Source organism: Ornithorhynchus anatinus, chromosome 10, assembly GCF_004115215.2.
Source record: "Ornithorhynchus anatinus isolate Pmale09 chromosome 10, mOrnAna1.pri.v4, whole genome shotgun sequence".
In the NCBI taxonomy this organism is placed as follows: domain Eukaryota; kingdom Metazoa; phylum Chordata; class Mammalia; order Monotremata; family Ornithorhynchidae; genus Ornithorhynchus; species Ornithorhynchus anatinus.
In genome coordinates, this window is record NC_041737.1 from 56,273,834 (window position 1) to 56,301,429 (window position 27,596).

The 27,596-nt window shown below is 53.1% G+C and overlaps 1 protein-coding gene across 2 annotated transcripts; it reads left to right on the top strand.

Moving 5' to 3' along the window:
- Positions 1-561: 561 nt before the first annotated feature.
- On the top strand, positions 562-27,596 carry FAIM2 (Fas apoptotic inhibitory molecule 2). Of its 2 annotated transcripts, none has more exons than XM_029072784.2 (12): positions 562-732; positions 5,815-6,010; positions 7,707-7,810; positions 8,194-8,258; positions 9,016-9,069; positions 11,653-11,703; positions 11,997-12,036; positions 12,669-12,706; positions 13,135-13,222; positions 14,054-14,149; positions 16,389-16,442; positions 27,422-27,596. In XM_029072784.2, the coding sequence occupies exons 1-12, from the start codon at positions 718-720 to the stop codon at positions 27,569-27,571; spliced, it is 951 nt and encodes a 316-aa protein (XP_028928617.1). In that variant the 5' UTR covers positions 562-717; the 3' UTR covers positions 27,572-27,596. The 2 variants fall into 2 exon arrangements, with proteins under 2 accessions (XP_028928617.1, XP_028928618.1); XM_029072785.2 differs by having other exon boundaries at positions 565-732; positions 5,815-5,947.

Below are 27,596 nucleotides of genomic sequence, written 5' to 3' on the forward strand. Positions count from 1 at the left end.
TAGGGGGTGAAAGACAGGAGAGGCACAGGTTGGCAGAGACAAGTAGAGATAAAACGGGAGGTCGGAAGGGACGGAGAGAAAGGCAGCGGCTGAGCCGATGGCCCCTCAAGAGGAAGCTGTATCCATCTGATGTAGTGGATAGAACCCGGGCCTGCAAATCAGAAGGTCATGGGTTCTAATCCTGACTCCGCCACTTGTCTGCTGCGTGGCCTTGGGCAAATCACTTCATTTCTCTGTGCCTCAGTCCCCTCATCTGTAAAATGGGGATTGTGACCGTGAGCCCTACGAACGACAGGGACTGTGTCCAACCCGATCTGCTTGCATCCACCTCAGCGCTTAGTACATAGAAAGGGCTTAACAAATACCACAGTTAAAGGTCTGCTGATCCTCGCAGGGGGGATGGGGGAGGAGGGACGAGGTCCCCCTCCCTCCTGTCCCCCTCCCCCCACACATGGACTCCTCCAGAGCCTGCTGGACCATTCTCCCGGTGGGGGGGGGGGGCAGGAGGGGGGTGTCACGGGGCTGGAACCGGGCATCCCCCCCGCCCCGCAGTGCCGAGATGGAACAGTCCCCCAGCTGGGGCCGGGCTGCGGTGCATGGTGGTAGAATCCTTGCGAAGGTAGCAGCCGCCGAGGAGGAGGAAGAGGAGGAGCTGCCGCGGGAGCGGGTAGCGGCTACCTCGGGGACCCCCCCTCCCCATCCCAGAGAGACGACACCATGACCCAGGGAAAGGTACCCCGACCCCCCCGATCCCGCCATCCACTAAAATTCTTACTGACCTGGAGGGGAGGGGTGGAGGTCCAGCTGTGGTTTGGGATCATAGGGTGTAGGGTGGACCCCATTAAAAGGGAAGGACCCCGAGATGGGGACCGATCTCCTCCCCGACCCCGGTCCCCTGCTACAGCACGTCCTCCCCATCCCCTCCCCGGCATGTTCCAGAGACTGGGGGCAAAGGGGAGGGGGAGAAAGAGATCGGGAGGAAGGGTCGTGACCCCCTGCTAGCCCCACCTCAGGTTTCTCTCGCCCCCAGCAGGAGGACAAGGGTCCCGGTACCCCCAACCCTCCACCTGACCCTCTTACCCCCCCCCCCCCCGCTCCCCGCATCTGGTTGTGGTGCTGACGCTGGGGTTGCCATGGCAACTCAGCATCACGGGGCTGAAGGACTGACCAGGATTTTAGGATGGGGCTGGGGAGGGTGGGGGGGAGAGGGAAATGGGGTGCAAAAGCCCCTTCCCTTCTTTGGGCAGGTCGATATGACGTCGGTGGCCAAATGGGTGGGGGGTGGAAAAGAAGCTGGGGGGGGGGGGCGTGGTTGGCAGGCAGACAGATGGGCTAGAGGTGGGGGGCTTCACCCTCCGCCTACCAGACAGTGGCAGCCGGTCGGCAGGGAGCCACTGCCCTCCCCCCCGACCCCCAACCCCCGACCTTGGGGGCTAGCTCATTTTCCCCCAGACTGATGGGGTTGCTATGACGCCCCCTCCCCATTGGTCCGAGCTGGTAGCCCGGGGTCTCTTTTGGCTGGGAGAGGAGATGCCGTTTGGGTGTGACGGAGCTGGGGGAGGGAGAAGGTGGGATTGGACGGGGCCTGACATTATGTAAGTGTTGTTGTTCACGGTCCAGTGGCCGCGGGGAGGGGGGGGGGGCGGTTGCATCCAGAAAGGCCTGGGAGAGACCAGGGAGGGGAGGGGGAAGGGGTGAGGGAGAGGTGGGGAGGGGAGAGGAGGATGAGAGGGGAAGCAGCGTGGCGTAGTGGAGAGAACACGGGCCTGGGACTCAAAAAATCATCGTTTTAGTCCTGGCTCCGCCACTTGCCTGCTGGGAGGCCTTGGGCAAGTCGCTGCGCTTCTCTGGGCCTCAGTGACCTCCTCTGGAAAATGGGGATGAAGACTGTGAGCCCTATGCGGGACAGGGACCGGGTCCAACCTGATCTGCTCGATTTGCTGATTTGCCGATCCACTCCATCGCTTAGTACAGTGCCCGGCATATAATGTGTTTAACCAATACCACAGTTATTCTCATTATGAGAGGGCTGATTATTCCAGCTCACCCTGTAGACTGTAAGGTTTCCCTGTCGTGTGGGCAGGGAACGTGACTTCTAAATCTGCTGTATTGCTATTTATTGCTATTGTTTTTGTCTGTCTCCCCCGATTAGACTGTAAACCCGTCAAAGGGCAGGGATTGTCTCTATCTGTTGCCGATTTATACATTCCAAGCGCTTAGTACAGTGCTCTGCACATAGTAAGCGCTCAATAAATACTATTGAACGAATTGAATGTACTCTCCCAAGTGCTTAGTACAGTGCTCTTCACGTAGTAAGCGTTCATTAAATGCCGCTGATTGATAGAGAGAGGGAGGGACGAAGAGTCCTATCCTGATTATCTTGTATCTACCCCAGCGTTTAGAACAGTGCTTGGTACATAATAAGCGCTTAACAAATACCATAATTATTATTTGGGGAGTGGTACCCCTGGCCCAGGGATGGTATTTCTTAGAAGTGTCCCGGGTCCATGCACTTCTTCCCCAACGTTCTCCTATCCTCCCTCCCCCGACAGCCACAAGCCCTACAAATGGAGAAGCACCGGGAGCAAGTGGTTAGAGCCTGGGAGTCAGAAGGACCTGGGTTCTAATCTCAGCTCTGCCACTTATCTGCTGTGTGAACTTGGGGAAGTCACTTAACTTCTCTGTGCCTCAGTTACCTCATCTGTAAATTGGGGATTAAGACTGTGAGCCCCAGGTGGGACAGGGACTCTGTCCAACCCTATCAAGTTGTATCTACCGCAGCGCTTAGAACAGTGCCTGGGACATAGTAAGCGCTTAACAAATACTATTTTTTTAAAAAATCCTTCCCCAGCCTACCGAGTCACCCCATCTGCTGCCCTCTGAATGAAAATCCAAATCATAAGGGGTGGCTCAGACTCCCATACATATTTACGGTATTTGTTAGGCACTTACTATGTATCAAACACTGTTCTAAGCGCTGGGGTAGATACAAGGTCATCAGTTCTGTTGCAGGTATTTATTTGTTGAGCGCTTACTGTGAGTCAGATGCTGGGGTAGATATCATTTAATCAGGTTGGACACAGTCCATGTCCCACAAGAGGCTCAAAGTCTAAATAGACGGGAGAACAGATAGGAAGCAGCATATCTTAGAGAATAGAGCACAGACCTGGGAGTCAGAAGGACCTGGATTCTAGTCCCGGTTCTGCCACTTGTCTGTTGTGTGACAAGTCACTTAACTTCCCTCTGCCTCGGCTATCTCATCTGTAAAATGGGGATTAAGCCTGTGAGCCCCATGTGGGACAGGGACTCTGTCCAACCCGATTAAATTGTATCTACCCCAGCGCTTAGAACAGTGCCTGGCACATACCTTAACAAATACCATAAAAAAAACTGGTATTGAATCCCCATTTTGCAGACGAGAAAACTGAGGCACAGATAAGCGACAATCCCCTCCACAGCTGGCCTCTGACAGTTTCTCCCCATCCTCTTCATTCCAGAGCTCTACTTGAACGTCTGCTGTGTGATCTTGGGCAAGTCGCTTAGCTTCTCTGTACCTCAGTTCCCTCATCTGTAAAATGGGAATTAAGTCTCAGCACCACGTGGGACATGGACCGTGGCCCACCTGATTAGCTTGTATCTGCCCAGCGTCCGATACATAGTAAGGGCTTAACAGATACATTTTGAACAAAGAGAGAAAGGAAGGGTCGAATTCAGGGGGCAGGAGTAATAATAGCAGGGATGAGGTTTAAGCCTTAGTCTGGGAAGGCGGGGTCCAGAGGCGGAGAGGTGGCTCTTTCCCACCGGGAGCGGAGGAAAGTAATAGCTGCGGTGGAAATTAAAAGCTAAGAGATGCTCCCTCACTCTCTCGCGGCCACTTTACCCTGCTGGGCTGACTGGATCGATTCCACTGCTTTTGTAAATAGCTTGAAACGTGCTCTCTCGCTTTCGGGCTCCTTCTGTCTCTCACTCTGTATCCCCTCTCACTCTGCATTCTGTCTCTCACGGTCTCTTCACTCTTTCGGTGAGTCCATCTCTGTGCCTTTTCTTTGTCTCTCCCTGCCTTTCTATCTCTGACTCTGTGTCTTGGTCTCTGTCTCCCTCTCTTTTGTTCTCCATGTCGATGTCCCTGTCCCTCCTTCCCAGAAAGACTCCAAAGTTCAGGGGAGCGCTGGGGAGGAGAAGAGATTTCCACTGACTCGAGGCCTTAGGAGGAAAGAGGAATCGATCATTCAGTCGTATTTATTGAGTGCTTACTGTGTACAGAGCACTGTACTAAGCGCTTGGGAGAGTACTATATAGCAATAAACAGGCACATTGTGAGAGGCAACCTGGTTCATCCCTTAACCTCCACGCTCCCATCCTTCGGAGTCAGGAGAGAATCTCTACTGGGCCCAGAGACCTCCAGAGAAGAAGACTTCACAGCTTCCCCAGGTCCTCCACTCCAGGATGGAGCTGCCCTTCTCAGTCCCTAAATCTAACCTAAATCCATCCTGCTGCTGCCTGAGTCCACTTCTTTCTGTTCCACCTGCCGAGCGGAGGTGTAGAGAACCACAGACTCCTCGACCTCAAGGCTATTGGGAGACCGGTTCTCAGCCTTCTCTTCTTTAGCCTGGGGGACCCCGGTTCCTTTAGCTCTTTTTTTTTTGTATTTAAGTGCTTATTTTGTGTCATAATAATAATAATAATAATGTTGGTATTTGTTAAGCACTTACTATGTGCAGAGCACTGTTCTAAGCGCTGGAGTAGAACAGGGTAATCAGGTTGTCCCACGTGAGGCTCACAGTTAATCCCCATTTTACAGATGAGGTAACTGAGGCACAGAGAAGTTAAGTGACTTGCCCACCATCACACAGCTGACAAGTGTCAGAGCTGGGATTCGAACCCATGGCTTCGCTCCTGCACTCTAATAAGCGCTGGGGCATATCCAGGCTAGTCAGGTTGGACACAGTCCCTGTCCCACATGGGGTTTACAGTCGTAATCCCCATTTTACAGATGAGGTAGCTGAGGTACAGAGAAGCAAAATGACCCAAGGCCACACCGCAGACAAGCGGTTGAGCCGGGATTAGAACCCGGGTCCTTCTGACTCCCAGGCCAGTGTTCTATAAACTAGGCCACGCTGCCTTTCCTCCCACGATCTTATGGGAGACCCCAAAGCGGTGTTGAGGAGGATGGGTCGACTGATGCGGGATTGGAAATAGTCATGGCATCTGGTGGGGTGGGGGGACTCTTCTGGGCCCCACCCCTTTCTCTTCCCCCTCTTCTGTGGCAGAGTTTTTGGGAGTCACAGGCTCAAGGAAAGGAAATTAACAACTAGGATCTTTTATTGAGAGGCCTGAGGAGAGATTGTGGTGGCGGGGTAGGTCAGGGAAGAGGGTGTTTAAAGGTCAGGGGATCCCACTGGACCTCAATCATCATAATCTTCCTCCTTCACACCCCCACCCCCACCTATTTTCTTCCCATCCTCCTCTTCCCCCTCAGGTTTCATTTCCCCTTCTTGAGCATGACCTTGAGTCAGTTACTCAACCTCTCTGGGCCTCTCCTTGCCCTGCCTTACCCTCCTGGAGCTGGGGCGAGGACCCTTGAAGTCCAAGTGGCAACTGTAAGCTCACTGCAGGCAGAGAATTTGTCTGCTTATTGTTCTATCGTCCTCCCCCCAGCGCTCAGTACAGCGCTCTGCACATAGTAAGTGGTCGATAAATGTGATTGAATGAGCGAATGAGCAAATGGGATTTCAAGGACTTTTTCTGTGGCTCACGGTGTTTCTCTTTCCCACCCTCTCCCCACCTCCCCACCCCTCCCCACCCCCCCAACAGCTCTCGGTGAACAACAAGGCACCAGTGGCCGACGGGCAACAACAGACGAATGGCGAGAAGAAGGAGCCAGTGGTGGTCCCCTCCGCGCCCCCTACCTACGAGGAGGCGACGGCGGGGGAGGGGCTGAAAGCCGGTGCGTTCCCCCCGACTTCCCCTGCCGTCCCCCTCCACCCCAGCTGGGCCTACGTGGATCCCAGTGAGTCTTCACCGTCCCTTTGGGGGACGTTGCGGGAAGCAGCCGGAGAAGACGCGACTGCATTGGGAACATCCATTTGTTCATTCGATCGTATTTAAGCGCTTACCGTGCGCAGAGCACTGTTCTAAGCGGTTGGGAAAGAACGGTACCTCAATAAACAGTGACAATCCCTGCCCACAATGAGCTCACAGTCTAGAGGCGGGGAGACAGACATCAAGACAAATAAATAAAATGACAGATACATACATAAGTGCTGTGGGGGTGGGAGGGAGGGGAAGAGCAAAGGGAGCAAGTTAGGGCGATGCAGAAGGGAGTGGGAGATGAGGAAAAGTGGAGCACAGACTTGGGGGGAGGAGATGTGCCTTCAATAAGGCTTTGAAGGCGGGGAGAGTCAATGTCTGGTGGATTTGAGGAGGGAGGGTGTTCCAGGCCAGAGATAGGATGTGGGCTAGGGGTCGGTGTGAAGACAGGCGAGATGGAGGCACAGAGAGAAGGTTAGCACCAGAGGAGTGAAGTGTGTGGGCTGGGTTGTAGAAGGAGAGAAAGGAGGTGAGGAAGAGGGGACGAGGTGATGGACTGCTTTAAAGCCAATGGCGAGTTGTTTTTGTTTGATACGGAGGTGGACAGGCAACGACCGGGGATTTAGAGCAGGGGGAACACCGGGGGGTGGGAGGAAGTAGGGCAGAAGAGGAGGGTTGTAGCGTGTGGTTGTTGCCCCAGGATTTACAGGGACGATGCCCCTCCCTCCAACTGGACAGAAGTGATTGGGCTATGGCCAAGCCTCTCCCCCATTGGATTCTCGCCCGCCAACTGCTGGTTTATTAGGACTTTACCCAACCTTTGCCTGTCTCCTCCATACCCACCCCCCCCGAGGCAGCCCCACACTCTAGATTGTTCAAACAGTGATGTCCAAGAGTTAGCCTAGGTGGCTATGAAGGGCTGGGGTGGGGTGGGATAGACGTTTAAGGGAGGTAAGAAGTAGGGGACTGTGGTCAGGTATGGGGCAGGAGCTGGGAGCCAGGAGTGAAGGCAAGATACAGCAGACGGCGGCCGAGGAGCATTCATTCATGCATTCATTCATTCATTCGTTCATTCCCCACTCCCCATTCCGCCACTCTTTGGCTGCTTGACCTCGGGCAAGACACTTCACCTCACTGTACCTCAGGTTCCTCATCTGTAAAAAGGAGATTAAGGCTGGGAGCCCTAATGTGTTCAACCTGATGAACTTGTATTCACTCCAGCGCTAAGTACAGTCCCTGGCATGTGCTAAGTGCTTAACGCATACCACGCAAAAAAAAAAGAGGGCTGTGTGACCCTGGGGGAGTTGCTGCCCTCTCTGGGCCTTTGGTCTTCCCTGCTTAGACTGCTGGTCTCGAAATCCCAGAAGGTAGGCCAACACCAAAGGGCAGAAGCAGTGTGATCTAGTGGATAGAGCACAGACCTGGGAGACAGAAGGACCTGGGTTCTAATCCCAGCTCGACCACATGTCTATGGTATGATCTTGGGCAACTTATTTAACTTCTCTGGGCCTCAGTTACCTCATCTGGAAAATGGGAATTAAGAGTGTGAGCCCCATGTGGGACGACGGGGACTGTGTCCGATCTGATTGACTTGTACATACCCCAGTATTTCGGACAAATACCATAATAATAATAATAACGATAAGATGTTCTGTCTGCCCCCTCTGTTCCCACAGGCACCAGCCCCGGATATGGCAGCAGTGGGTACCCCGGGGACACCGAGATCCTTACCACCTTCAGCTGGGATGACCGGAATGTCCGCCGAGTGTTTGTCCGAAAGGTAACAGGGAGATTCCTCCCCTGGTCTCCCCTGGGTGGGAGTGTAGAACCTTCATTCAGTCAACGGTATCTATTGAGCACTTACTGTCAGTCTGTCAATCATATTTATTGAGCACTTAGTGTGTGCAGAGCACTGCACTATGTGCTTGGGAGAGTACAGTATATCAATAAACAGACACGTTCCCAACCCATAATGAGCTTACAGTCTAGAAGGGGAGAGAGACATTAATAAAAATAAATAGAAATAAATAAATTAGAGATATGTACGTAAGTGCTTTGAGGCAGAAAGCACCCAATACCATTGACTGATTGGTTGATTGACGCCCCCCCCCCCGGAAAATCCATCATGTCTTGACCTGAGCATCTGTTTCTCTGCTCCTCCAGGTCTACTCCATCGTGACGATTCAGCTTCTGGTCACCGTCAGCATTGTTGCTCTCTTCACCTTCTGGTGAGTCTTGGGGCTCCTCCTCGGCCAGGTGTGGGGGAGACCTGGACCCCAGAGGGCATGGGGGGGTGGAGTTACTGGTCCACACAGCTCTGGGGGCCTGAGGAGCTCACCTGCAGAGCTGTCTTCCCTCACTCCCCTTTGTGACATTAGGCAATAGCCTAAAAGAAATCAGGTGGCAGGCCTACCAGACTTTGGGTAGTCCCAAAGCCAGACAGCAGACTTCGAGGAAAGCAGGCAGGGGGTACCCCAAAATCCAGGTAGTGGACCTAAAAGATACTACTCAGTGGGAGGGGCCCTAAAAGAAATCAGGAGGCAGTCCTAAAAGAAGCAGGATGTGCTGCAGATTCCTCTTTATCAGGTTTCTGTGGGAATTTGGATCCTATGGGGGGGTGGGGGTCGGGGTAGGGGATCCTGCTTGCAGCCTGGGAAGGGGTTGCTTGGCCAGAGAGGGGAAAGACCTGGAGGCCCTTCCAGTCTGGACAATATGGATGATGCTCTGCCAGCCAGCTCCTTGCCCACTAGCATGAGTGGGGAGGTCCAAGGAGGAGGTGTGGGTGAGCAAGTTGGAGTGGAATGGGGGTAGGAAGGGTGAGAGAAAGGAAAGGCAAAAGCTGATGAATGAAAGGAACTCAACCTGTCTCCCTCTCTTTCTGTGTGTGTTTGTGTATGTGTGTGTGTGTGTATATGTTTGTCTTCCCTTCTCCTTTTTTCCCATCCCCTCCCTCTGGGGTCCTGTGCCTGTCTCTCTCCTCCACAGTGAACCAGTCAAATTTTACATCCAGACCAACCCAGCCTGGTACTGGGCTTCCTAGTAAGTACAGGAAGGGGCAGGGGGAAGGAGGGTGGTCAGGGAAAGCTAAGAGACCTCGGGGAAGCAAGAGGGATGAGGGAGTAGGGGGGGAATTAGAGTTCTAGGGGGGTGGATGGGGTTAATCTTCCGCTGTTATTCCCTCTCCCAGATTTCCCCCTCTAAACCCTGTTCCCATTCTGGTCCATTCTGGTCCATCCTGGGACAGGTCTGACCTAATGGCAATGACTATGCTAACGCTAATGTTGATATTTAGTATGTGTTTATTCCATGGCAAACATAGTGCTGAGCACTAGGGTCGATCCAAGATAATGAGATCGGACCCAGTCCCTGTCCCCCAAAGGGCTTCCTGTCTAAGAGGGAGGGGGAGCAGCAATCTTATCCCCATTTTGCACAGGAGGAAAGAGAAATTAAGTGTCTTTCCCCCATATTGGTCACCCAGTAGCCAGTGGCAGAGTTGGGACAGAGAGTTTCAGTCTCCTGAGTCACCAACTTGTGAAGCAGCTTGCCCTAGTGGAAAGATCTTGGGCCTGGGAGTCAAAGGCCAGGGATTTTAATCCCGGCTCTGCCACGTGTCTGCTGTGTATCTTTGGACAAGTCCCTTCATTTCTCAATGCCTCAGTTACCTCATCTGTAAAATGGAGATTAATAATAATAATAATAATAATGATAGTATTTGTTAAGCGCTTACTATGGGTCATACACTGTTCTAAGCACTGGGGTAGATACAAGGTCATCAGGTGGTCCCACGTGGGGCTCACAGTCTTCATCCCCATTTTAATAATAATAATGTTGGTATTTGTTAAGCGCTTACTATGTGCCGAGCACTGTTCTAAGCGCTGGGGTAGACATAGGGGAATCAGGTTGTCCCACGTGAGGCTCACAGTCTTAATCCCCATTTTACAGATGAGGGAACTGAGGCACAGAGAAGTTAAGTGACTTGCCCACAATCACACAGCCGACAAGTGGCAGAGCTGGGATTCGAACTCATGAGCCCTGAATCCAAAGCCCGTGCTCTTTCCACTGAGCCAATTTTACAGATGAGGTAACCGAGGCACAGATAAGTTAAGTGACTTGCCCAAAATCACACAGCTGACAAGTGGCAGAGCCGGGATTAGAACCCATGACCTCTGACTCCCAAGCCCGTGCTCTTTCCACTAAGCCATGCTGGCACCGGGACTGTGTCCTACCTGATTATCTTGTACCTACCCCAGTGCTTAGAACAGTGCCTGGCACATCATAAGTGCTTAAAAAATAACCTTATTATTATTATTGTTGTTAACTTGTCCTCTTTCCAACGGGCCACACTGCCTCCCCAGGGTCAGTAAAGGGGTCACCACATATTTCCTGAAGAGCCAGGGACCGATTCTAGGGCTAATTGGTGTCTTGGGGGAACCCCAGCCACCAGGCTGGGGACATCGTTAATGAGCTGTGAGAATCCCAACACCCCACACAAGAGCCCGGGGCTAGTTGGCATGGTTCCCTGCTCAGGTGCCCTGGGTACCAGCCCCACCTCGGGCCAGCCACGCAAATGCCCAACAGAGATCCAGACCGGGGTCCTGTTGGAAACCAGGCAGCGGGCTGAAAAGACCCCAGGCCTAATGGCAATCAGGTGGGAAGTTGAAAAGAAATCAGTCGGCGTGGATCTCTGCTTTGTGGGCCAGAGATGTCTCAGCCAAAGACCAGAGGAGTCGGGGGACCAGCTACCAGCTCTGCCGTCTGCTCCTTGGCCTCCTGCTCTGACTCATCCCGGTCCCCAGGGCCAGCCTGACAGAGGAGCACCCTGGTCCCCCCTCCTTTCCTCTTGTCAAACGTCATGAGCACCTGTTCCCCGCTGCCAGGCCAAACCCAACCCGGGGGCAAAGAGAAAGACCAGCGAGCGGGCGCTGACCATCCGAGAACACTCTTCCCGGTGCTAACCTCAGTCCTTCTTACTGCAGCCCCGCCCTTCTGGGGAAGGGCTGTGGGGAATGTGGCTGTGGTCAGGAACCCCTGTCCCCAAGAAGCTGTCACCGCTGGAGACTGAGGGACAAAAATGCAGTGAGCCGGGCAGGGCGGGATGCAGTGATCTGTTAGCGTTGGGCACGGTGACGGGCGCAGTGTGGGACAAAGTGAGCTGTGCAGTGTGGGATGCCATGCACAGTGTGGCCTCGAATGCAGGTAGCTGGAGTGGGGAATGTCATGAGCTGGGCATTGCAGGGATCCACTGAGCCATGTAGTGTGGGATGTCATGTGTAGGGCGGTGTGGGGCGCAGTGACCCATGAAGCGCAATCTGAGGTGTCACATACTGTGCAGTGGGCCATGCAGTGAGCCAAGAGTCTCACGTGCAGTCGGCAGGGCAGGAATGTCCAGTGCTTCGGGGGACCAGAGTAGTGCAGATAGTAAGCGCTCAATAAATACGATTGAATGAAAAGATAACCAGTTTTGGCTCGGCAGGGAGGCACTGTAGTTGTCCCTGAGTGGGATCCTAGAGGAGCCCCCTGCCCTCCACCCCATCTTTGGAGCTCCCAGAACCCGGGGGGTCTGAGGGGAGGGGGCTGGCAGAGGCTGACTATAACGCTTTAATCTCTGCTTTTCCTTCCAAGTGCTGTGTTCTTCGTGACCTACATGATCCTCGCATGCTGCTCTGGGCCCAGGTAAGGGGACCACTCCCCACTTGTTCCTTCTCCCTTTCCGCTCCTCTCCTCTTCTCCCTTCTCTCCCCTCCCACCCCCGACCGTGAATTCAATCATTCTTTCAATCGTATTTATTGAGTGCTTACTGCATACAAAGCACTGTACTAAGCGCTTGGGAGAGTACACTATAACTCTAAATGGACACATTCCCCGCCCATAACGGGCTCACAGTCTAAAGATGGGGTGACATGCACTGCTCTGGCTCTATCTCTGGGGCTTTACCACTTCACCGGCCTCTTGTGCTTGTTTTGCAGGAGATATTTCCCCTGGAACCTGATTCTTCTGAGCATCTTCGTGAGTCCTGAGTGGCTGGACGGGGAGGGTGGGGAGGAGGAGGAGGAGGAGGAGGAGGAGAAAGAGGGTGTGGAGGGGGAAAATGGAGAGGGCCTGTGGGTGAGGATGAGGAAGGGGGAAAACGGAGGAAGGAGGATGGGGAAGAGGAGAAGAAGGGATTAAGATTGTGAGTCTCACTTGAGACAATCTGATTACCTTGTATCTACTTCAGTGTTTAGAACAGTGCTCGGCACATAGTAAGCGCTTAACAAATACCATTATTTTTAATATTATTAAGGAGAGTGGTTTTGGGGAAGGTGGGGAGAATGAGGAGGATGGGCTGGATGAGGGGAGAGGTCTCTGCATGCCTCGGTCTTTCCCTCTCCCTGCCCATGCATCCCTCTCTTGTGCCTCCGCAGAAATCAAAGAGGGCCACCTGGCAGAGGTGGGACCAGAAGGAATGAAGGGGGATGGGAGAAGGGGGCGAAGGCGGAAGATGGGGGGAAGTGAACGGGGGTCCACAAAGGGAGGTTGGGCCTGAACGGCCTGGCACAGTCACTGGAGAGTGGCATCTCGACCTCCCCTGCCCCTCCACCCCCAATCCGGCTCCCAGCCCCCTCCCGCATCCCCCGACCCCGTACTTCTTCTTTCAGACTCTCTCCATGTCGTACCTCACCGGGATGCTGTCAAGGTAATCGACCAATGGATGGCCAATCCATGGTATTTATTGAGCACTTATTGTGTGCCGAGCACTGAAGTAAGCGCTTGCGAGAGAGTCCAGGTAAAGCAGGGAGGGAGCTGGGAGGGGTGTCTTGGCCCCGCCCCTTCACTCCATGGCCACGCCTCCTCACTTGTGGGGTCCAGGCTGTCATTTTGACTGGGGTCCCTGCTCGAGGTCTCTCCCCACCCCCCACCTCTCCTGCCACCCTTTCCCTTTTTCCGACTGACACTCGGCCTTCTGGGTCCCGCCTTCTGGGTCCCCCACCATCCCGTCCTCTTGAGGCTCGGTTGGGAATGGGGAGGGGATGGAGATGGGAGGAGGGGGAGGGAGGGAGTTTCCCCCCCCCCCATACCCCGGCCCTGAGCCCTCACAGGCCGGGTTGCCCGATTGCCCATCAGCTACTACAACACCAAGTCGGTTCTGCTGTGCCTGGGGATCACGGCGCTGGTCTGTCTGTCGGTCACCATCTTCAGTTTCCAGGCCAAGGTCAGCCCCGGGGCCAGGCCCTGGGAGGGAGGGCAGGGGATGGGCTGGGAGGGCCAGGCCCTGGGAGGGAGGGCAAGGGATGGGCAAAGAGGGCCAGACCCAGAGAGGGAGGGCCAGAGAGAGCAAGGGATGGTCAGGGAGAGCCAGGCCCTGGGAGGGTGGGCTGGGCAGGGGAGGGGCAGGCCCTGGAAGGGCCAAAGGGGAGGACGGGGAGGGGCAAAGCAGGGGTGCAGAGGGCAGGATAGAGGCAAGGGGAGAAGGGACCCGGGTTGAGTTTGTAGAGGAACCAATCAATGGTATCTGTTGGTATCGGAGAAACAGCACGGCGTACTGGATAGAACACTGGGCCTGGGTTTCAGAAGGTCATGGATTCTAATCCCCGCTCCACCACTCTTCTGTCTTGTGACTTTGGACAAGTCACTTCATTTCTCTGTGACTCGGTTACCTCATCCGTAAAATGGGGATTGAGACTGTGAGCCCCACGTGGGACGAGGGACTGGGTCCAACCCGATTTGCTTGTGTCCAGCCCTTAGTATAGTTCCTGGCACATAGTAAGCGCTTAACAAATACCACGGTTATTATTATTATTGAGGTTTCCACACCCAAACATCTCTGGCCCTGCCTGCATCTGCCCCTCCTTCTGTCCCAGCCTCTATCCCTGCCACCCCTGTCCCCAACTAACCTCACCCCATCCTCTCCCTCCCAGCCATGCCCACTATCAGCGCCCCCTCATCTCCCACCCTCCCGCGGGCAGCTGGAGGGGGGTGGCATCGGTCCGGTCGGGGGTCCAAGCTGACCCCTTCTGTTGTCTGTCTTCCTGCCCCTGCCCAGTTTGACTTCACCTCGTGCCAAGGCGTCCTGTTTGTGCTGCTCATGGTGCTGTTCTTCAGCGGGGTCCTGCTGGCTGTCATCCTCCCCTTCCAATACGTGAGTCCTTCCCGCTCCATCCTACCCTTCCTCCTGCCCGTTCGGGGCTGGGCCGGTGGGGGTGGGACGTGGTTGGGGGGGGAGGGAGGACCAGTAGGGGCGGGGCCAGTTGAAACTGGGCCAAGGGGTGGGTGACCCATTTAGGCTGGACCTTTGGGCAATGGGAATGGGTCTTCATGTGGGTGGGGGGCCACGGAGGGGACTGCAGTTCATTGGTCGCCTGTGATGCTCGTTGGGATGGTCGTTGTGGACAGGGAATGTGTCTGCCTATTGGTATATTGTATTAATAATAATAATAATAATAATGGTGTTCGTTAAGCGCTTACTATGTGCCGAGCACTGCTCTAAGCACCGGGGTAGATACAAGGTAATCAGGTTGTCCCAGGTGGGGCTCACAGCCTTAATCCCCGTTTTACAGATGAGGGAACTGAAGCCCAGAGAAGTTAAGCGACCTGCCCAAAGTCACACAACTGACAAGTGGCAGAGGCGGCATTAGAACCCACGTCCTCTGACTCCCAAGCCCGTGTTCTTTCCCCTAAGCCACACTGCTTCTCTTTGCACTCTCTCAAACGCTTAGTACAGTGCTCTGCAAACAGTAAGCGCTTAATAAATACGACTGAGTGGAGGAATGAATGAACCCCAGCCACCCCCTGAGGCTGGAAAGGCAATTTTCACTGTTTACTATTGAACTGTACTTTCCCAAGCGCTTAATACAGTGCTCGGCTGACAGTGAATGCTTAACAAATACGATTGAATGAATGAATGAAGTGTGGGATGGTTGAGGCCCCCGTTTCCCCTCCCTTCCCCCAAGATCCTGGCAGGCGCCCCTTTCCTCCTCTCCCACGGGAGTTGGCATGGGCACCGTTTATGTTGGCTCCGAGAGTGAAGGCAAACAAGGCTGCTGCCATTGACAGCATCTCCCGTCCTCCTGGCACGGCCTTCGCGTCCGGTTTCACCATTTAGGTCTCCTCTTTAATAACAATAATAATTAAAGGTATCTGTTAAGCGCTTACTATGTACCAGGCACTGTACTAAGCACTGGGGTGAATACAAGCAAGTCGGGTTGGACGTAGTCCCTGTCCCGCATGAGGCTCACGGTCTTAATGCCCATTTTATGGATGAGGTAACTGAGGCTCAGAGAAGTGAAGCCACTTGCCCAAGGTCACAAAGCAGACAAGTGGCAGAGCTGGAGTTAGAACCCATGACCTTCTGACTCCCAGGCCTGGGCTCTATCCATTACGCCATGCTGCTTCTCATCCTTTTGGGGGAAGGTGGGGAGGAGGGAAGATGAAGATGGGGGGAAAAGAGGGAGAGGAAAGGGGGGAGAGGAGGTGTAGAGACACCAGTTGCTGGGGGGGGGAGGATTCATGCCCCACCCTGGCTGGAGACCCAGGGATCCCCTCTCTCAGTCAATCGTATTTATTGAGTGTTTACTATGTGCAGAACACTGTATTAAGCTCTTGGGAAGGTACAATAGAACAATATAACAGGCATATTCCCTGCCCACAATGAGTGACGGTCTGGGGTGGGGGTGACAGTCATTAATACAAAATAAATAAAACGACGGATAATAATAATAATTATGATATTTGTTAAGCGCTTACCCTGTGCCAAGCACTGTCCTAAGTACCGATGGACAGAAAGTACTGCGGGGCTGGGGGGGGGATGAATAAAGGGAGCAAGTCAAGGCGACGCAGAAGGGAGTGAGAGAAGAGGGAAGGTCCCAAGGTACCAACCCCTGGACCCTTGGGATGGAGCAGTCAGGGACTGAGGGGTTCAGGGTGGAGGGAGAAATTGTCTGGTTTGGAGATGGGTAGGGAACCAAGATGACTTCATGTGGTGAGGGAGGATCTCTCCCTCTGCCAGTCGTGAACCCCTCATCCTCTGCCAGAGTCAGGGGATGTGGGATTCAAATTTCAGCCAGGACAGAGGCTGCAGGGATCAGCCACCTGGGGTGGCATTCGAACCCCTGGCTCCGGGTGCCCCCCATTCCGGGAGGGCTCTGGTTTCTGGACGATCTGTTTCTGTGGATTATCCTCATGTGCAGATTATATCTCTGTGTGGGTTATTCGTGAGTTTGGATTATCCGTGACTCCTCCAGGAAAGCAGCCTGTTCTCCTTTAGTGGAGATTGGGGGAATGGGGCTATTTGCTCAGGAGTGAAACAGGTGGGGGCTAGTAAGGGCTCCTGAGCTAATCGCCCCATCCTCCAATCTCCCCTCCCATCCCTTCTCTTCCAGGTCCCATGGCTTCATGCGATCTACGCGGTGTTGGGAGCGATCGTCTTCACGATGGTGAGTCGAGGGACGCAACTAGGCAGCTGTGGGGGACTCAGGGGAGATTGGCCCCAGCGCACTGAACTAGGCGCTTGGGAAACAAACGAAAATTAGTCCCCATTTCTGCCCTCAAGGAGTTTACGGTCGAATGTGTCCTCCTCTAGACCGTACGATCGTTGTGTGCAGGGAAAGTGTGTACCAACTCTGTTGTACTGTCCTAAGCGCCTAGTACAGTGTTCTGCACACAGTCAGCGTTCAAAAGATACCATTGATGACGACTGGGGGAGGCAAGTGGACCTCAAGAAACATACCATAGAGCAACGCTTTCTGCTGCTCCAAGGAGACACTCTTTCCACCCATAGGACTGATTATTAGGATTATGATCATTATGGAATTTATTAATCATTTCCTTATGAACCAAGCACTTGCTGAGAGTCAGAAGCAATTAATCAATCCCTGGTATTTACTGAGTTCTATGTGAAGAGCACTGTACTGAGAGTTCAATACAATAGAGTAAGCAGACAGGTTCCCTGGCCACAACAAGCTTACAGTCTAGAGGGGAAGACGGACATTCATATGAATAAATACTTTATAATGTATAATTTTAAAGATGTGTTCGTAAGTATTGGTGGGGTTGAGGGTGGGGTGAATAACAAATGCAGGAGACTTTGAGTTCCAATCCCGCCTCTTGACTGCTGTAAGACCTTGAACAAGTCACTTAATTTCTCTCTGCCTCGTTTTCCACATCTGTAAAATGGGGATTCAATGCATGGTCTCCCTCTGCCTTAGACCGAGTGTCCCATTTGGTACAGGGACTGTGTTTTATCTGATTATTTTGTATCTACCCTAGCCACTAGCAGAGTGCTTGACACATAGTAAGGGCTTAATTACTACCATGATTATTTTATAGTTGTTATTATTATTCCTATTATTTTTAATAAGAATAATCGACAGTTCATGGTGTAGTGGATAGAGCGCAGACCTGGGACTCAGAAGGTCTTGGGTTCTAATCCCGGATCTGCCATTTGTCTGGTATGTGACCTTGGGCAAATCACTTAACTTCTCTGGGCCTCAGTTACCGTATCTGTAAAATGGGATCGAGACTGTGAGCCTCACGAGGGTCAGGGATTGTATCCAACCCAATTTGCTTATTTCCACCCCAGCGCTTAGTACTATGCCCGGCACATAGTAAGCACTTAACAAATACCATCATCATCATCATCATCATTATTATTATTATGCCACCGGGGTGCACATTCTTAGATGGAGGAGGAGCAAGATTCTTATCCCCACTTTACTGAGAAGGAAACTGAGATCCAGAGAGGTTAAGTGACTTTTTCAGGGTCACAAAGCACACCAGGGGCAAAGCTGGGGTAGAATCCCACTCTCCTGATCCCCCAGACATCTGCTTTTACAATGGAGGGCTGGGGGCAGGCACCTCATCCCCAACCACGCTGTGTGTCCCCAGACAAGTGTCACCCTATCTCTGGTCTTCTCTCAGCGCCCCCCCCCAGCCCCCCCACTTCTTTGGCTTGCCGAAAAGACCCTCCCCTTGGCCCTGGATGGTCTGGGATGCCCTCTCTGCCCTATTCCAGATGGGCCATCCCGGGACCCCGGACCTCTTCGGGGGTCGGGGAGCGGGGGCAGCTGTTTCAAACTGATCTAACCGCTCACCCTAAATGAAATATGTCTCTGAGTCACCTAGAGGGGTGGGGATGACACGGGGTTAATAACCCGTCAATTGTCTCGTTCCCTCGGGGGTCCTCGCGATCCACGGGGATCCGGGGCTGGGTGGGGGCCTGGGGGGAAGGGAGGGGAGAGGAGGCGTATCCAGGCCCGGTTCTTGGAAAGGAAAGGAGTTTCCACCTGACCCTCCTCTGCTCCCGCTCCACCCACCCACCCGGGTTCCAGGAAAAAGAGAGATGGTGAACTGAGAGGACACGGGAAGGGAGGGAAGGGGAGGGGAAGAAGCTCCCCCATGGGCCTGTGGGGATTTTCCATTATAATAATTGTAGTAATAATGGTTTTGGTTAAGCTCTTATTCTGTGCCAAGCACTGTTCTAATCGCTGGGGTGAATACGAGGTAATCAGGTTGTTCCACGTGGGGCTCACAGTCTTAATCCCCATTTTACAGATGAGCTAACGGAGGCAAGAAGTGAAGTGATTTGCCCAAGGTCACACAGCAGACAAGTGGCAGAGTCGGAATTAGAACCCACGACTGCTGACTCCCATGCCTGTGCTCTTGCCACTAAGCCTCGCTGCTTCTCTACGCAGAGGATCTCTTAACTAGAGGGTCCCCCATCCCCCCCAAGATGTCCCTCCCCTTGACGACTCCTCCTCTCCGTTTCCCTTCTCTCCCTCCTTTCGACGTCTCTCTCTCCCACCGCCCATAATAATAATTATGGTATTTGTTAAACGCTTACTATGTGCCAGGCCACTGTTCTAAGCGCTGGGGTAGTCCCCGTCCCACACGTGGCTCTCAGTTTGAATCCCCACTTTACAGATGAGGGAACTGAGGCACAGAGAAGTGAAGTGATTTGCCCAGGGACACACGGCGGACAGGTGGCAGAGTCGGGATTAGAAACCATGATCTTCTGACTTCCATCTCTTCCCCCTTTCGACATCTCTCCCATCCCGTCTCCTATTTCCTCCTCCCCTTGACGTTTTTCCCACCCCATCTCTCCTCATTGATTCTCCCTCTCCTATTTTTTCCTTTAATAATAATAATGATGATGATGATGATGGTATTTGTTAAGCACTTACTAGGTACCAGGCACTGTACTAAGTGCTGGGATGACCTTGATATCAATCAATGGCTATTTATCGAGCACTCACTGTGTACTGGCACCGTATTAGGCGCTTGGGAGAGAACGATACAATAAAGTTGGTAAATGTGATCCCCATCAACAGAGCTTACAGTGTTAAGGAGGAGACAGACATTAAAATAAATTGCAGTGTAGAAAGTGCTACAGGGCTTGGGGTGGGACAAATAGCAGCCAATCAATCAATCAATGCTATTTATTGAGCATTTACTATGTGCAGAGCACTGTTCTAAGCACTTGGGAAAGTACAGTACAAGAGAATAAGCAGACACATTTCCTGCCACTATCAAGTGCTTAAGGGGTACAGATCCAAGGGCATAGGTGAATAAGGGAAATGAGGGTTTAGTCAGGGATTGACAGTATTGATGATAATAACAATAATATTATTAATAATAATTATGGTACTTGTTAAGTGCTTCCTTTGTGCCAAGCATTGTTCTAAGCAATGGGGTAGATACAAGTTAATCAGGTTGGACCCAATCCCTGTCCCACATAGGGCTCACACTCTTAACCCCATTTTACAGATGAGGTAACTGAGCACAAAGAAGTGACTTGCCCAAGGTCACAGAGCAGACATACAGTGGAGCTGGGATTAGAACCCAGATCCTTCTGACTCCCAGGCCTGTGCTCGATCCACTAAGCCATGATAATTCTCATTGATTCCTTTCTGCCTTTTCCAGATCCACTGTCCCAAACCTGCCCTGGGCAATAATAACAGCAGTAAATGAGGTGCCTAATAAGCACTTACTCTGTGCCAACCACTGATACAATCCAATCAGATACAGTCCTCGCAGCCTAACGGGAAGGGATTCCCCATTTTTCAGATGACGAAATTGAGGCCCAGAGACGTTAAGTGACTTTCCCAAGGCCACCCAAAAGTCAAATGGCGGAGCCAGGATCAGAACCCAGAACTCCTCCCTCCTAGTCCCGTGCTCTCTCCATTAGGGACACTGCTTCACAACAGCTCAGCATGGCACAGTGGATAGAGCACGGGCCTGGGAGTCAGAAAGTCACGGGTTCTAGTCCTAGCTCTGCCACCTGTCTGCAGTGTGACCTTGGGCTAGTCACTTCACTTCTCTGTGTCTCAGTTACCTCGTCGGTAAAATGGGGATTGAGATTGTGAGCCCCAAGTGGGTCAGAGACGATGCCCAATCCGATTTGCTCATATCCACCCCGGGGCTTAGGACAGTGACTGGCACATAACTAGTGCTTAACAAGTACCACAATTATTATTATTATCATCATCATTATTATTAAACCAGTTTGTAGAAGGCATTGGGCAGCAACTCTGTGAAATAAACAAAAAGACAAAAAACAGGCATAAGAACCAGTGGAAACGAGGTTTAAAAGAAAACAGGCTGTGGGTGACTTGAGAAAAGTGAGCAAGGGGGCTGAAATAAAACAGAATCCACCCTGCTTTCTTTCCCATTTGGGTCTGGTTTCCTGAGGAATCTGTCCCTGCCTGATTCCTCAAGTGGAGGAAGGCTGAGAGTGGGCACAGGGGAATGGCTGAAGAGGGGGTGGGGCTTTGGCAGGGTCTGGGTTCAGTGGGTCTTGGATGTATGTGGGGAGAGATGTGCCAGGCAGATGCCAGGCGGAGAGCCCAAACCGCACCCCCTCCCAGCTGCCTCCCTCCAGCCACACCGCGGAGGAGGGAAGTGGTGTCAGAACCCGAATCCGGGTAATCGGATAATCCCCAGGGATCTTCCAACCCAGGCCCCGCTGTCAGAGGAACCCCAAGGCTCTGGGCCCTGCCATCCGGAGGGGCGGAACTGGGCCAAGCAGCCATCTGCGGTCACGTGGCAGGGCCGGGATGGGAACTTGGGACTCTAGGCCTGAGGGGGGCCCTGTCAATCAATCATTAATAATAATAATAATTGCGGTATTTGTTAAGCCCTTATGTATGTGCCAGCGACTGGACTAAGCACTGGAGTGGATACAAGCAAATGAGGTTGGACACAGTCCCTGTCCCACATGGGGCGCACATTCTTAATCCCCATTTTGCAGATGAGGGAACTGAGGTGCAGAGAAGTGAAGTGACTTGCCCAAGGTCGCACAGCAGCCGGGATTATAACCCAGGTCCTTCTGCCTCCCAAGCCCTTGCTCTATCCACTAAGCCCTGCTGCCGTGCTGTAGTAGGTGCTTGGGAGAGTACGATATAACAGAGTTGGTAGACACGTGCCCTGCCCACAACGAATTTGCAGTCTAGAGGGGGAGACAGACATCAATATAAATAAATTATGGATAATTATGGATTCCCCTGGGCTGACAGGACCCGCCGGGCCAGCTCAGCCACCCCCTCTTCCCTCAGGCACCTCAGACGGATCGGATCGCACTCTCTTGCCTTTATTTCATTCATTCATTCAATCAATCATATTTATTGAGCTCTAACTGTGTGCAGAGCACTGACTAAGCGCTTGGAAAGTACAATTTAGCAACAAACAGAGACAATCCCCGCCCCAACGGGCTCACAGTCTAGAAGGGGGAGACAGACATCAATACAAGTAAACAGGCATCAATGGCATCAATATAAATAAATAGAATTATAGATATATACATCATTGATGAAATAAATAGAATTATAAAAATGTACATATATACACACAGATGCTGTGGGGCGGGGAGGGGGGTAGAGCAGAGGGAGCGAGTGGGGGCGATGGGGAGGGGAAGGGGGAGCAGAGGAAATGGGGGCTATTTCTTCTCCAGTCACAGCGGTATTATTTGTTTTAATGGTACTTGCCAAACGCTGGGGTGGATACAAGATAATCAGGCCCGTCACAGTCCCAGACGGGGTTCGCAGTCTAAGTAGGAGGGAGGAGGATTTAATCCCCATTTTACGGATTCTTTTGGGTTTATCCCCGTTTTTTTTCCCTCTTCCCCAGCCCGCTGGACGAGGGCTGGGCGGTGTGTTCCCTGGGAGACGTCCTTCTCGAAGTCTAACCTCAGTCCTTCTTGCTGCACCCCGGGAGACTATTCGTTTAGTTTTGTTGTCTGTCTCCCCCCTTCTAGACTGTGAGCCCGTTGTTGGGTAGGAATTGTTAATAATAATAATGAGGAGGAGGAGGAGGATGGTATTTGTTAGGCGCTTACTATGTGCCAAGCACTGTTCTGAGCGCTGGGGTACATACAAGGTAATCAGGTTGTCCCACGTGGGACTCACAGTCTTAATCCCCATTTTCCAGATGAGGGAACTGAGGCCCAGAGAAGTCACCCAGCAGACAAGTGGAGAAGCAGCGTGGCTCAGTGGAAAGAGCACGGACTTTGGAGTCAGAGGTCATGAGTTCGAATCCCAGCTCTGCCACTTGTCGGCTGTGTGACTGTGGGCAAGTCACTTAACTTCTCTGTGCCTCAGTTCCCTCATCTGTAAAATGGGGATTAAGACTGTGAGCCCCACGTGGGACAACCTGATTCCCCTATGTCTACCCCAGCGCTTAGAACAGTGCTCGGCACATAGTAAGCGCTTAACAAATACCAACATTATTATTAAGTGGCGGAGGCTTGATTAGGACTCACGACCTCTAACTCCCGAGGCCTGGCTCTTGCCACTAATCCACAGTGGCAAGAGCACTTAGTACAGTGCTCTGCACACAGTAAGCGCTCAGTAAATACGAATGAACTGGAGGTGGGGTGGGTCAGCCGGCCTGCCAGTCCCCGAGAGGGGTGGGAGGGGAGGGTGGAAGAGGGGTAAAGGGGGAGTTGTCCTGAGGGCGAGGTGCGTGTGCCGGGTAATTGATCCCGGCCAGGGGGAAAGGGCATCGTGTTCCCCGGCGTTTCGCGGGCCGCCCCGCCCCTCACACTTCCACAGTGTGAACAAACAGGCCTTAATCCGCCCCCGCCCTCTCCGATGGGGTGAACTGAGCGGCACTGGTGGTGGGGGGAGGGAACACCCCAGATCAGAAGCGGGGGAGCCGCCCAAACCGACCTCTGTCTCGCCCCCATCCCGCCCGCTGCGGCTACTTGGGTTTGTGTGTGAGGGTGGTGAGGGGGGATGTCGGGGGTGGGGGATCACAGCCTCAGGGGGACCCCCGGGACGTGGGGTCTGAAAGAAACAGGGCGGCAGGATGGAGGGAAACCAAGCAGCGTGCCCAAAGGCTTGCAACAAACTGTTGACAATCTCTTTTCCGGGTTGGTTTAGTCATTTGTCTGCCCCGAGGCAGGGGGCTGGATCGGGTGACCTTTCAAGATCGCTTCTCCATCGGGGATCCGAGGTTCTGTGCGTGACACGGGTACACGCCCACACGCCTGATCCCGGCCTCAGACACCTACATACATAACCACATACAGACAACACTCATATTCACATGCGCACATACATTCACATGCAGGCAAACCTTCCCCTTTCAGACACACAACACACCCACACACAAAACCTTCACACTAACACACTCATTCAGACACGGACAAACCTTCCACCCTCACACACGCACACACTCAAAACCCTCAACTGCCATATTCATTCACACACAGTCAACATCCCCCCAACATACGTAATATAACCCTCGCACCAAAGACACGGACAATTCTGAACTGAAACACAAATACATACCCACATACATACGGTCCCGTACACACTTCTGATCACTCTCCCTGCTTCCACTCAATCACACAATGCCTGCAGCCTTGCCAACCCACTGCGCACAAAATTGACTACAGGCCAAAACCCTTACACCTGTGTTCTCCCAGGCACCCAAGGGAATGTGTCTATTGTTATTTTGTACTCTCCCAAGATCTTAGTACAGTGCTCCACACACCATAGACACTCAATACATTCAATTGATTGAATGAAGAACCCTTTCTGCACCCACATTCGCTCACTCATGCTGTCACCCATGTAACCCCCTCCCACCCCGCCTCACCTTCTCACACCGTCTCACATCTCTACAAAGATTCCTTGATTTCCGAGACCCTGCCCCAAATCGAACTTCAAATCTCTTCACTCTCCTGCTCCTCACCCCCACTTCTCTAGTTCTCACCCCTCCACACACCCCAGCACCCCCTCTCCAGCCCAGCCTGCTGTCCCTTCCCGTCCCCCCAACCCTCAGCGTGGCCTGCTCTGTCCCTCCCACAACCCCCATCCTCTACCCCGTCTGCCCTCCTTTCCCCAACGCCCCCCGGCCTGGCCTGCTCTCCCTCCCACCCCACCGAAGCCTGGCCAGCCCCCTCTCCGAGCCTGGACTGCTCTCCCCGCCATCCCAAGCCCGGCCTGCTCTCCCTCCTCCTCCCCCCCAACCTGGCCTGCTCTCCCTCCCCAACGGCCCCCCAGCCTGGTCTGATCCCCCCATAGTCTGGACTGCTTGCTTTCTCTCTTCCCCACTCCAAGCCCAGCCTGCTCTCCCCCTACCCCCTACCCCCTACCCTGGTCTGCTCTCCCTCTTCATCCCTGCAACCTGGCCCCAGACTAGACTGCAGTCTCTCACCCTTACCCGAGTCCAGCCTGCTCTTCTTCTCATCCTCCCGCCCCAACCTGGCCTGCTATCCCTTCCAACCCCCAAGCCTAACCTGCCCCACCCCCCATCTTGGCCTGCTGTCCCTCTCCCCTTCCCCTCCCCCCACGACCTGACCTGTTAACCCTCCCCAACCCTAGCCTGGCCCCCCACCCTCCCAGCCTGGCCTGCTCTCATTCCCCACCCCCCCAGACTGGCTCACCCCTCTTCTCCTGGACTGCTCTCCCTCCCTGACGCCCCCAGCTCGGCCTGCTCTCCCCCTGCCCCCAAGCCTGGGCCATCTCGCCATGGTCCCGCCGCTTCGTCATCATCGCCCGACTGGGTGCCAGGACTCCCGCCCGGCGTTCCCCAGCTGGAAGAGAGTAAATCGCTCATCTCCTGGGCTTGGCACTGAGGGCGGGGTGGGGTGGGGAGGGGTCTGGGGGACGCTGAACCTCCCAGAGGGAAGGGACCCACCCCGGGACCTTGAGAGCCGTTGGGACCCAGTGCCCCAGTGCCCTCAGGGGCAAGGAATATGTCTGTTATATTGTACTCTCCCAAGAGCTTAGTACAGTGCTCTGAACACAGTAAGGGCTCCTTAAGGACGATTGCCTGACTGATGGGGAATCTCGGCAGGAGGCGAGGGGCTGGGAAAAGCCGAGGTTGGGGTGACTGGGCAGCTGGGGAGGTGGTGGGGATAGTGCTAGCAGTGGTGGAATGGTGGTGGTAAAGGAGTAATGGTAAGCACTGTTCTAAACGCTGGGATTGATTCCAGATAAGCAGGTTGGACACAGTCGCTATCCCACGTGGGGCTCACAATCTTAATCTCCATTTTATAGATGAGGTCACTGGAAGCACAGATAAGTGAAGTGACTTGCCCAAGGTCATACAGCCGAGGAATGATGGAGCCAGGATTAGAACCCATGATCTTCTGTCTCCCAGACCTGTGCTCTTTCCACTTCACCATGCTGCTTCTCCAGTAATAGCCTGCATACAGAGGACCAGATGTAGGCAGGACAGGCGAGCAACCTTCAAATAACAGGGCATCTGAGGCACCTGGGACCCCAGATTTGTTCGATCGTATTTATTGAGCTCTTCCTGTGTTCAGAGCACTGTACTAAGCGCTTGGGAGAGTACCATCCAACAATAAACAGACACATTCTCTGCCCACAGCGAGCTTGTAGCCCAGATCCCCAAGGTCCCCCAGTTTCTTGGAGTCTATAGGTGCCCATCATTTGTGGACGATGCTAAGGGTCTGGGGGAGTGGCCGGGCGACTGCCCTAGAGCCTGAAGGGCAGAGAGACCCCGGTTTGGGGACCCTGAATGTTCCCAATCTGGCCCGAGTTTCGGGGTGACCATGGCTGGGGAGTGGGCACTGGTGGGGGTCTCTCCCTCCTTCTTAGACTGTGAGTCTCAAATGGGACAGGTTCTGTGTCCAGCCTATCTTGTCTCTACCCCAGCACTTAGTGGCCTTGGGCAAGTCATTTCACTTCTCTGTGCTTCAGGTACCTCATCTGTAAAATGGAGATTGAGACTGTGAGCTCCACATGGGACAGGGACTGTGTCCAACCCAATTTGCTTGTATCCACCCCAGCTCTTAGTACAGTGCCCAGTACATAGTAAGTGCTTAACAAATACCACAATTATTATTATTACAGTGCTTGCTACATAATGTGTGCCTAACAAATTTCATTTGGCATTTTATTTTTGGCAGGCTGTTCCTGGTGGATGGATTTCCAAAGTTTCGGGGGGAAAGGGGAGGCAGCTGGGATGGAGGGGGGGTGACTGGCTGGGGTGGGCTTTGAAAGCCCCATTTAGGGATCAGTCAATCAATTGATTGAGTTGGGAAACAGCAAAACCTAGTGGAAAACACCAGTCTGGTAGTCAGAGGACCTAGATTCTAATCCTGGCTCTTCCAGTTGCCTGCTCTGTGACCTTGGTCAAGTCACTTAAGTTCTCTTTATCTCAGTTTCCTGAACTGTAAAATGGGGGTTGAAAACCTGTTCTCCCTCCTTCTTAGACCAGGAGCTCCATATGGGGCAGGGAATGTGTCCGACCTGATTAACCTGTATCTACCCGAGTGCTTAGAACAGTGCTTGATGCATAGTAAGCGCTTAACAAATACCATTTAAAAAATGATCATTATTTATTGAGCACATCTGTGTGCAGAGCACGATGCTAAGCACTTGAGAGAGTACCATACAACAGTCTGTAAGCTCATCGTGGTCAGGGAACCTGTCTACCAACCTATCAACTCTGTGAAAAAATAATAATAACAACAATAATAGTAATAATATGGTACTTGTTTAGCACTTACTGTGTGCCAAGCAGTGTTCTAAGCCCTGGGGTAGATACAAGTTAATTAGATGGGACACACTCCCTGTCCCACATAGGGCTCACACTCTTAAGCCCCATTTTACAGATGAGGTAACTGAGGTGCAGAGAAGTGAAGTGATTTGCCCAAGGTCACACAGCAGCCAGGTCCTTCTGGCTCCCAGGCCCTTGCTCTATCCACTAGGCCACACTGTTTCTCATCGTGTACTCTTTCAAGGCTTAGTACAGTACAGTGCACAGAATAAGCACTCAAGGAGCACTGATTGATTAACAGTTGATAGATACATTCCCTGCCCACAAGGAACTTACAGTCCACAAGGCTGGGGTTTTGGGAAGGGGCGAGTCCAGGAAGACTTCCTGGAGGAGGCAGGGGAGGCCACCCTGAGCCAGTCTCTCTTTCTCTTTCACTCCCCTCCAGTTCTTGGCCTTCGATACGCAGTTGCTCATGGGAAACCGCCGCTATTCCCTCAGCCCCGAAGAATATATCTTTGGAGCTCTCAATATCTACTTGGACATCGTCTACATTTTCTCCTTCTTCCTGCAGATCTTCGGCTCCAACCGCGAGTGAGGGGCCCCGCTTCTCCCCACTCCCC

Bases quoted from the DNA above. Each gene is read 5' to 3' on its own strand.
- FAIM2 (XM_029072784.2), top strand. The intron at 7,811-8,193 runs GTAACAGGGAGA...CTGCTCCTCCAG, and splicing joins GCCGAGTGTTTGTCCGAAAG to GTCTACTCCATCGTGACGAT. The intron at 16,443-27,421 runs GTGAGTCGAGGG...ACTCCCCTCCAG, and splicing joins GAGCGATCGTCTTCACGATG to TTCTTGGCCTTCGATACGCA.